Source organism: Impatiens glandulifera, chromosome 1, assembly GCF_907164915.1.
Source record: "Impatiens glandulifera chromosome 1, dImpGla2.1, whole genome shotgun sequence".
Classification (NCBI taxonomy): domain Eukaryota; kingdom Viridiplantae; phylum Streptophyta; class Magnoliopsida; order Ericales; family Balsaminaceae; genus Impatiens; species Impatiens glandulifera.
This window is the reverse complement of record NC_061862.1, coordinates 53,114,045-53,125,836: the sequence shown is the minus strand read 5'-3', so window position 1 is coordinate 53,125,836 and position 11,792 is coordinate 53,114,045. Positions and strand designations below refer to the sequence as shown.

At 23.3% G+C, this 11,792-nt stretch overlaps 1 protein-coding gene across 1 annotated transcript; it reads right to left on the bottom strand.

Moving 5' to 3' along the window:
- Positions 1-10,441: 10,441 nt before the first annotated feature.
- Positions 10,442-10,867, bottom strand: LOC124928015 (basic leucine zipper 43-like). The gene has a single exon (XM_047468540.1). It carries the CDS (start codon positions 10,865-10,867, stop codon positions 10,442-10,444), a length of 426 nt encoding a protein of 141 aa, XP_047324496.1.
- Between the last annotated feature and the right edge of the window lie 925 nt (positions 10,868-11,792).

The window sequence follows — 11,792 nt, the reverse complement described above, 5'->3', positions numbered from 1 at the left end:
TAGTGAAAAACCTTATGAAAATAGAAGAAGGGGTGACGTAGAAGTTTTATCTCCGAACATCCCTAAAACTTCTTGTTTTATTTCATTTTTGCACATTCTAATCGTTTATTTGCCGCTTCAAATCGAGCAAATATTTCCGCACTTGAATTCGTTCAAGAGTTTGCGAAGATTTGTGAAGAATAAAAACAGATTTTCATCTCTAACAGGATTAAAATCAAATTGAAAGTGATAAGTTGTCAACTATATTTAGACCCCTCTCTATAGTTGTCACCAATCCTAACACTATATAATAATGATTAATATAACTCATTGATAGTGACATTACACTCTCACCACAACTCTCCACAAATAATGGTTATAGCTCTCCACAAATAATGGTTAATTAAAAATGATGTTCATTCAATCGCTTAATATAGCCATTCACTCTTTCTCCTAATTAAATATTCATAATATGAGATTTTTGAGGTTTATTAAAAGTACTATCCACATTCAACTATGATTTTCTCTTATCAGAATTACTAATTTCTCTTTTTTTTTTTTTAATTAGTTATATATATATATATATATATATATATATATATATATATTATATAATAATGTTTAATAAGAAATTTTGAGGATATCCATAATCATCTATATTAGTAATTACTAATTTATCTCTACTACCATAATTAATTAGTTTTATTTTAATTATCTCTCATATAAATATATATTTTCTACATTAAATTTAATTAAATATATTTTTACACAAATTATATAAAATATATATTATCTTATTAATAATTTTATATTTATATATTTAATATTTATTTATTTTTATATATAAATATATATAATATACATAATAATCCTCAAATTCTCTCTAATAATAATTACTAATTTATCTCATTCTATTATAATTACAAATTTCTCTTTTCTAATTAACATTTTTATTATTTTATTCTCAAATATATTCTTTTTCTTCATTAATTTTATATAAAATTATTAATAATTTTTATATTTATATATTTAATAATAAATATTTATAATATACATAATATTACTATATAATATATATAATAACGTTTAATCACAATGATTTATTATATACTCATAATAAAATTACAAATTTTATTTTTTTAATTAATTTTATTTATTTATTTCATCTCTCATCATATTATATATAATATATAATATATAATATATAATATATAATATATAATATATAATATATATATATATATATATTCTTTCTTCTAATTAAAATATACATAATTAAAAATGATTTTCATTTCAATCAGGTGCTTCATATAGGTATGCCTCAATGTTTAGTAAAAAAAGGAAAAAGATATGTGCGTTTATTTGTTAGTTAAAAAAAGACATTTAATCACATAATGGTCATGAAGATATCAATCAAATCATATTATTATGAAAATGTTAACTAAATCGCCACAAGATAGTATTAGGGTAGAGATGTCAAAATATCACATGATCTTTACCCTAATTATGAATTGTAAAGTCTATATATATACATTGTAAACGAGAAGAAGATTGTGAGACTAAAATCTAGAATAACAGAGAGAGTTAGAGTTTGTAATCCCTATTATAACTCTATTGAATTGATTCTCCGAAAACATGACATGAAACATCATTGCTCCGAACCTGGGTAAGATTTTTGTATCGTTATTTCATTATTTCTTACTTTTACGCTATTGTTTTTCATTCCACTACGGTAGCTATAATTCCACTTTCATTTGTATGGAGTTTTCATCACAAACTAGTATCAGAGCAAAGTTGGGCTAAGGCGATCGCGGTTCAATTTTTTGGTGAGTTTTGTTTTCTTGATTTAGTCAATTATATTAAAGATTTGAGGTGTGGTCGACTTTTAACGTTGATATCGAGAATTTTGATGGGACAAAGCACTTTGAGTTGTGAAAGATGAAGATGAGAGCACACTTAGGCAACATATGAGTTGCTAAAGCACTTAAGGGAGCGCAATTACCGATCTAGATAGACGTAGAGAAAAAGTTGGAGGTGATGGAAATGGCCTATAACACCTTGATTCTTAGTCTTAGTGATAAGATGCTACGAAAGGTTGCTATCACAAGGCAACATATATGGCTTCAGTTGGAGTCTTTGTATATAAGTAAGACACTATCATTTCAGATCTACATCAAGTAGATATTCTTTAAGTTTAGAATGGCTGAGGGGAAGGAATTGCAGATGCATCTCGACGATTATGTCAAGATTCTCTTTAATAAGGAAAACATCGAGAATAAATACAAGAATGAGGATAAAGCGTCGATCCTTTTGAATTCTTTACTAAAGTCGTATGAGACGTTCGTAAACATACTCGAGCATGGGAGGGAGAAGCTTACCATCAATGATGTGATAAGTGTGTTGAGATCAAATGACCAAAAAATGAAGAATGAAGAGAGCAATGTAAGTGGAGATGGACTCTTGGTTCGAGGGAGAACCGAGAGGAGAGACAATAAAAGAAATAAAAAGAGGCATTCGAAGTCTCTCGGAAAGAAATCTACTAAGTGCTACAATTGTAATAAGTAGGGGCACTTTAAGCGAGATTATCGTAATTTGAGTAACGATCGGAAGAAGAGCGAAAAAGCGGTGGTTGTTCAAGAAGTAAAGAATGGGTACGAAAGTGAGAACGTTCTCATTGTCTCTACTAATTAGTCTGGCATTTGTTGGATTATGGATTCTGGGTGTTCATTTCATATGACACCTAACAAGAGTTGGCGCGAGATTTTGTTAGGTAATAACAAGTCTTGTTTTAAAAATATATTTGATCTTGTTTTACTTTGATATTATAATATATACTATGTAATATTTTAGTAAATGGTTCAACAATAAATTCTAGAAAAATATCATTTTCTTGAAAAGTTCTTGCAATGCCTTTACTATCAATTTTCTTAATTGGATAAATAATATTTAAAAATGGGGTACCAAGTATGACCTAGTTAGAAATATCTTTAGCAAGTATAAAATTTTGGATAATGCACTTATTATCAATACATATGTAAGATTTAGGAAGCTTATATTGGATTTGCAGATTATCTCCACCTACATGCCACAGGGTATGACTTGTTTTATGAAAATATCTAGTAGGGATTAATCCTCCTTGTATAACATTCCAATCTGCTCCGCTATCAACAAGAGTAGTAAACAACTTTGTATAATGATTATCTATCAAAAATAGATATTTTTATGTGTCATTTTTGGGATTTGACCATTTCTATTGTGGATAAAAAAAATTATGAGAAGATGTTTTCTTCAATTTTTATTTTCTCTTTTTTTTTTGTCATAAATTTGATTATTTTCTTGAGTTTTATTCTCAAGTTTAGTTATTATGGATTCATGTATAATATTTTTCTTTTTTAATATTTTAATTTCTTCTTTAAGATTATTTATTTCTTTGTAAAGATTTTGAATAGATATACTTTCTTCTTTGTTCTGATATTTTTTCCTAAGTTGGTTCATTACCTCAGTCTTATTATAATATTTATTATAATTTAGGACGAAGTTCCTTCTTCATTATTGAACTGATCTATGTTCTGAATTCTTAATTTTAGATCCCTAATGGCTTTTAGTAATTCAAAAGTATGATTAGAGGTTAAAACATTAACTTTCATATCTGAGAATTGAGACATGATTCTATATAATTTTGATTTTTTAATATTTTGAATTTGATCAATGTTATTAAATTCTTTCTTGGCTCACAATTGGAGTCTTTTGAGCTCAATTCAAAAATATTCTCATTATTCAGAACATCTAGTTCAAAATTACTACTTGTTGAATCTGAGTCGAGTTCTTCAGATTCTGATGTTTGAAGAGTTTGAATAATTAATCTTTTTGTGTCTTCTAGGATTTCAAGATTATTAATTTTTTTCTTTGCCCATAAGTATTTTGATGGGTGTCCAAATTTTCCACAGTTGTGACATTTTCTATTACTTTTAAAAAAAATTGATCGTGTTCGGTATTTTTCATCACTCCTTTAATTTTTCATCTCTAAATAATTTTGAGAGGATTTTCTATATTTATGAAATTTATTGTATTTTGACCCTCTATCTTTGCTAGATTTAGGGTTATCTAGACTGAATTGTTGGCAGAATTGAACTAATTGTTTTCTTTCATTTAAACTTTGTCTTTTAATTTGTTGACTTAGCTTAATTTCATTACATAAAGCTAATCCTTCTTGAATACATGTATCTATTAATGCACCATATGTATAATTTTCATATGTTATAATTGTATGACTCTTTTTGAGATTTCTTCTAACTCTTTCAAAAAATAGGCTTGAGAATCCGTTAATAAATTTTGATTTCAAGTATACATTATTACATTCTGGGAGTTCCATGACTCTACTAAGGAAGGTATCTTTATACCATCTAAAATCTTAAAGTGTTTTACACCTTAGATTTTGTAATAATGTTCTAATAGTATCACTATTATCACTGAATCTTCCTGTGAAGTGTTCAGTAATATTAACTGCTAGTGTATAAACATGTTCAATAAAACTATTGTATTCTTGTTTTACAGTGTTAAGGATTTAATCTCTATCCTCTTAGGAAAAATAATTATCCCACCAACCTTTTAATTGTCTTATAAACCCAGAAACAATCATTGTAGCTATAGTTTTATCAGAATTTTTACTATTTTTACAAATTATTGAGTACATTAACTTTCTATGTACTATATTATAAATTTGTTTGTTTGAATATCTATCAATATTCCATTCATATATCTTATTACCTGAATAACTGATATCAATTGTATATGTGTATTCTTCATGTACGACATCCATTGGGCTTGGTCTGCTATAATAAAATTTATTTTGTATGGGTTTATCAGCCCATTTATCAATTTTATTAATCTGGTCTTTGAAGATTTTTTTTATTTAATTTTTCACTCAAATCAAATTGTAATTATTTATCAAGAGCCTTTATGCTTAGTTTGCTAAATTTTTCTTCAAGAATTCTTTCTAATTCTTGCATTGGCCTTAGTTTAATTTCTTTTATTGATCTTATTATTTTTTCAACCTAATTTTCGATAGATTGTAATTGTTCTCCTAGAATATTTAGGAATAAATTTGTGTAATTTTGATGTTCAAACATATTATTAATATGCTTACAAGTTATTGGCAGTGTATCATTTTTAATTAATTTTGTGTATGCTGTAAAAATTTGTTAGTTTTCCTCCTTCTTCAATATGAAAATTTTGCTGAGGCGGATATGTACCTATGTAGGTTTTCATGTTTCTAACCTATAATTCCTTTCAATAACAGCTATATAACTTTTTACATAAATGCTTATAAACCATAAGGTAAAATGAATTAAATCATTTTTTTCTTTACAAAATTCATAATATTTTTTTCAAATTGTTGTATTCTGAAATTTGAAAACTTTTAAAAAAATCATTTCCTGAATTGGGTATAACCCTGATCTTTAAATTCTTTATAAATAATTTTTCTAGTTGGGGAACAAGTACTGAAATCTATTATGGGTGTATAATTCATTAGATAGAAAAGTCCATTTCCGATATTGTCGGTTCTAATCTGTTTAAAGTTTGTGTGTGGGTGTTATTTTCTTTAACAATATTTTGTCTATTAATATAAAGTTTTTCTGTAATAGAAGTTGAATCTTCCGAGAATATTGTTTCTCTTATTTGAGAGGTGGATGCCCTTGAAAGATATTCAACTTTATAGTTGAATGGTGATATATATGATCTAACAAAGTTATGTTTTTTTAAGGACATAATTTTAGATTTGTGTCGAATCTTATTTCGGTATTTCCTTCGTTATTCTAAGAAATATCCAATATATTATTATAATTATGAACATGTGGTTGCACATGAACAACTTCTTCAATTTCTCTGGAAATAATATTTCTTCCCATTTAATATGTCTTTCTTTTATAATGTTTGATTTATCAAAATTTCAATATGTATATATATATATAAAATATGTAGAGAGAGAAAAAAATAATTTAAGAAAAAAATAATGCTTATTATTAATTTAGCCAATATATATTTATAAAAAAATTATATATGTATATAACATTATTTATATAAATATTAAAATTAGTTTTGATACAATATATATTTCTATATGATTAGTGTAAAAATAATATATTTATATGATAGAATATATTTTATATATAATAAGATATAATATAAAAAAATTAATTAAAAGATATAAAAAATAATTAGAATATGAAAATTGGTAATTATTATTAATTTATAAGTTAGGTGCGTTTCGTGATTTACAAATAAAATTATATAATGTTATTATTTATTTATAAATATATATATAATTATGTTTTTAAATAAATATGTAATATTATGTATATAAATATAAAAATGATTTATGAGTCAATATATATTTGTATATGATGAGTAAGAATACAAATATATTTATATAAAATAATAATAAGAGAGAATATATAATATATATAGAATATAAATTAATTAAGAGAAATAATATATATATATATATATAAAAGTGATAGAGTGAGGGAATTTGGTGAGGGAATGACTTGACATCACCTTCATTATGTAAAAGTGGGAGTTATTTGATTTTTTCAGCGAATAAAGATTATGCCAAGTTATTCCCTAACCAAATTCCTTCACCAATTTCCTCACCAAATCATTTCTCATATATATGATGAGAGTAAAAATAGAAAAAGAAATAAAAAGAAATTAATGAGTTTTATTAATTTATAAGTTAAGTGTGTTTGGTAATATAATTAATGAGTTTTATATAATTATTAAAAAAGTTATATAGTGTTATTATATATATATATTTATATATTAAAATAAATAAATATGTAACCTTATATATATATAAATATAAAATTTATTTATGAGAAAATATATATTTATGTGTAGTTATTAAGAAAAAAATATATATAAAATGAATGATGAACTATGTAATCGTGATCAAAATTCACGTTTAATGATATATGAAAGAGTTACATACATGTGGATGCTTACTTCTTAATATAATTAGAAACCATCAAATAAAGAAAAAAATTATGTTATCTTTATTTGTAAGATAACGTTTATTTATTTATAACACTTATTTTGAATTGAATATTTATTATTTTTTATATATAAATACTTATTCTAAATTTGAATATTTATTAATTTTTCATACAAAATTATAATAATATTTAATTATAGTAAAAATTCTAACTATAACAATTATTTTAATTTGGTATATTTAATTATAAAAAATTTTAAATTTAAATTATTAGTATTGAATAAATTAAAATCAAAATATTAAAAAATGTATATAAACAAATAATAAAAAATAAATTAAAAACTCATATAATATTTTTTATTTAAATATTATAATCTTATATAAAATAATATTTAATAAAAAATTAATTATATTTTTTTTATAATATAAAAGAAAAAAATATATGATATGATATAAATTTTGTTAATTATGTATATACATGTTATTTTTATTAAACAATTTTCATATAAATATATAGATTTAATAATAATAATGCAATTTTAAATTTAATGTACTAAACTTTTATTTTTCTCTCTAAATAAACTATTTTAATTTAATTCAATATGTTCTTCACTTTTGTTCTCATTTTTTTTTTTGTTTTTTTTTTTTTATTTTCATCGTGTTAGTTATTCATTTTTCTTAAAATAATATTCGGTCTAAATTATTAACTTTTGAATCTTTTTATCTTTTTTGAATTTTTTTATTTAATAATATTATATCTTTTTTTTTAAATATATTTTAATTTTATTTAAGTTTAATTTATTTTTATTTTTTATTCACATTCTTTTCATTCGTGATAATTTAGTTATATTTTTTATATATATTATATGCATAATGTTTTTTTCTCTTATGTTTTTTATAAATAAAAAATATTATATATATAATATTTTTTTAAGTTTATTTTTAATTTTTATTTATTTTTCTCTTCCTTGATAATTTAATTATTTATTTTTTATTATATTTTTTATATATAAAAACACATATAATTTTGTTTGTAAAATCTTACCTACCATATATTTAAAATATTTTATAATAAAAAAATAATGATATGAAATGATATACCTTTTATTTAATTATATATATATATATATTATATTTAAATATTTTCCAAGTATTTGTCATATAAATATATATAATAATAATGCAATATTAAATTTCATATACTAAAATTTTATTTTTTTCTTTAATTAAAAATATTTTAATATTTGTTTAATTTTAATTTTTAAGTTTTGACATGTTTTAAATATTTCATAAATATTTTTTATTTTAATTTATAATATTCTTATATATATATATTATATAAAATATTATAATATTAAATTATTATAATTCTATAAAAATAAATATTAATGTTAATAATGTATAGTGATATATATATATATGTACAAATTTGAGAGACAGTGAGGTGTGATTTAAATTGAGAAGGAGTGATGTTGTATATTTGGTCAAATATATTTAACATTACATTTTGACATGTTTTAAATATTTTAAAATAATTTTTATTTTTATTTATAATGTTCTTTATATTTATATTTATATATATATATATATTATATATATATATATAATTATATATATATATTACACCAAATATTATAATATTAAATTATTAAATAAAAATAACTATTTAATGATATTGTGTGATACAAAAATAATAATTATATATTTTTTAATATATTATTAAATAAAAGACTGAAATAAAAGAAATAAAAAATATTTTATAAAAATAAAATAAAAATAATAAAAGAAACTTTAAGATAAATTAATATTTGTTTTAGAATTTAAGTAAAATTTATTGAAAAAAATATAAATTACTAAATATATTTTATTTATATATTTATATATGAATGGTAAATACTTTCTAATATTTGTATAATTATTTATTATTATAATTTAATTATTTTAAAATAATTAATTATATTTAATTTATTTATTCGTCTATTTTTGATAAATATCAATTCTTATTAAATTTAGTTATTAAATAATCAAAAACAACATAAATATAAAAAAAACGTAAATGAATTGGTTATTTAATTTTTTTATATTTTTATTTTTTAAATAAGTATACTAACAATAATATAATTTAATTAAAAATTTGATATAAAATTTAAAGTTTGAAGACATTTTCAACTAAATTATTCTTTTTTTAAAATTGGTGTAATTTTATATATTTGATAAATTTAAAATATATTTTAATATTAAATTTTGACAAATTTTTACTTAAATTTATTCAAAATTATCAAATTTGAATAATATTATTTTTATCTAAAAATTTATATATAAATAACATTTTATTTATATACTTGAACAGTGTTCATGCTAGAAATTTTATGTAATGGCCAATGGTCTGATATTTTAGAAATTTCATCCAAAAAAACCACATAAATAATCAATTTAAAACAAAACTTTAGTCTAGTCATAGATTAATCATTAATCATGAGTTTCTTTCAGGCGCTATTGGCATAAATTAACAAACAAAAAATAAACTTATGGGTTATATATAATTACCTTTGTATCCCTTGGGTTTTGATGCATAAACTGACATGGAATCATACAAATAAACAAAAAAATAAAAGGGACTTATGGGTTATAATTACCTTTGTATCCCTTGGGTTGTGATGGAACTGAATTACTTGTAATGGAACGCCGACAATGTCATTAGATCTTGGAAGGTATCTATAACCTTTAGTTTCACCCTAGCCCTGTGCTATGTTTTTTGTAAAGTATGTTGTCACTTGTTAGTAGTGCATAGAATACATGTTGTCTTGTATACAAATGTCGAATTTTAACATGTAGACAAATTATTTCCTAGTATAGTTTTGGGGAATAAACAAGTGCATGCCAATAGTGGATAACCTTTTGATAATGTGTTTATCTTTAAATGGAATTTTTTTGTTAAAAGTATTATGTCTCACTCTTTTGTCCAATCATGAACAAAGTTATGATATTCCAAGTTCTATTTGTAGCAAAAACATGTTCTGTTTATGAAAAAATATTGTATCGGATTGCAGCGCCCTCGCGGGAACGTGGACAAGAATTCCAAACATGGAGTAGAACTGAAATATATGTAGGAACTAAATTTACTGTTTTTTAAATTCACTAGAATTGAAAACATTGTAATTAGATAATTAATTTACGTTTTTAGTTTTTAGCTTTTATTCAGAATGTTACGACTTCAAAATCATTCTAGGTCTGTCTAGAATGATCTCTTAAACTCGTGGTTTTTTTTCCTATTTTTGGGAATTTTTAATGAAATGATACTAAGTCGTTTTTCTAAAAAAAAACATGTACACAAAAGATTACTTCGTGTTTTAGTGATATTGCCATCATATGTTCTTGACTCAGCTAATAGATAGTAAATACATAAAAAGGAGAAGTTAATAGGCTTTTTCTTCTTCTAAAGAAGAAAATCCAGAACTTGAATTTGATTTAACTCTTAGGAGAAGGCCAGGTCAGCTGCATGTCAGTGAGCATCTGTCGGAGTTCAGAAATCTCCTCTTTGAGTTGGGAATTCTCTTGAGCGACATTACTATGGATTTCTGACATTTGGTTAAGTTTGTCAAGGAGTTGTTGATTCTCATTTCGCAGCCAAACCACTTGTGACCTGAGTTCATCAAGGTGTTTCTGCTTTCTCATGTGTGATCGTCGTGCAGACTCTCTGTTAGATATCATTCTCCTCTGTTTCCTCTCGTTAATGAGACTAATCTGTAGTTCATCCACTTCGTCTGGCGAGTTGAAGTCGTGATCAACTTGAAGATGATGGTAGAAGGGATTATTAGAGATGAATCTGTTAAACTGAATTGAAGATGCATTGTTTTGGCTCAAGCCAAAATCACTTGCAAAATTTGGTTGCATGGTTTGAATTGAGATATAATTTGATTTAGGAAGCTCAAATAGGATGAAGTAGTCATTTATAGGGCTAAAAATAACGTCATAATGGCCTCAATTTGGTGTCTTTGGGAGTTGGATAACCTTACAAAGAGAGAAGCAAATAAAACAAGCAACTTTTTGTTTTTGTTTTTTTAACAATGCTCTTAGTGGTGGTTTAGACATCCTTGACATGGAAATATGTATCATCCATGTGGGGAAGTGTCCATTGTGGGGTGATTATTTTGTTATCAAAATTGCTGACATGAGATCTAGAAGGGAGATAATATAGTGGGTTGATTCATAATTCAAGTATATGAATGAATGTTTTGGAGAAGAATATTTACACCACAACAAATGGAGCTGAAATAAGTCAAATTTGATGGGTAGCTAGCTATAATACCCGATCCTATGAAGTCACAGTTCAATCTTAATATACATGCTTAATTACACGATCTTTGGTGATATGTTAGGTATACCCTTTCACTTAAGCTACCTTAGTACATTTGTAAGAGTTTTAAATTGTTTTGTTTTTATATAAAAAAAAATGGGAGAGACATCAAATTATTTGGTTTTCTTATTTCAAAAGCATTCTTTGGAAGAATGAAAGTAGAACCTAATTTTGTTAGTACTATACTGAAATAAATTTAAACAATAATCGACAAGGTTGACATCATAATGTTTCTAACTCTATCTAACTCTAGATGAAATTATAATTGGATAGTGTGAGATTATCAAATTGAAACCACACATTTACCTTTCCAAGACAACAAAATTCTTTGTCCACAAAGTATTGAGTTTGTCTTCATGATCATTTTCAAAAAATAAAGGAAAAAAAGTTTAAAACAATCCAAAATCAATGAAATCCTTTTAAAATTATATATATTATCATATCATAACTTGCGCATACCTC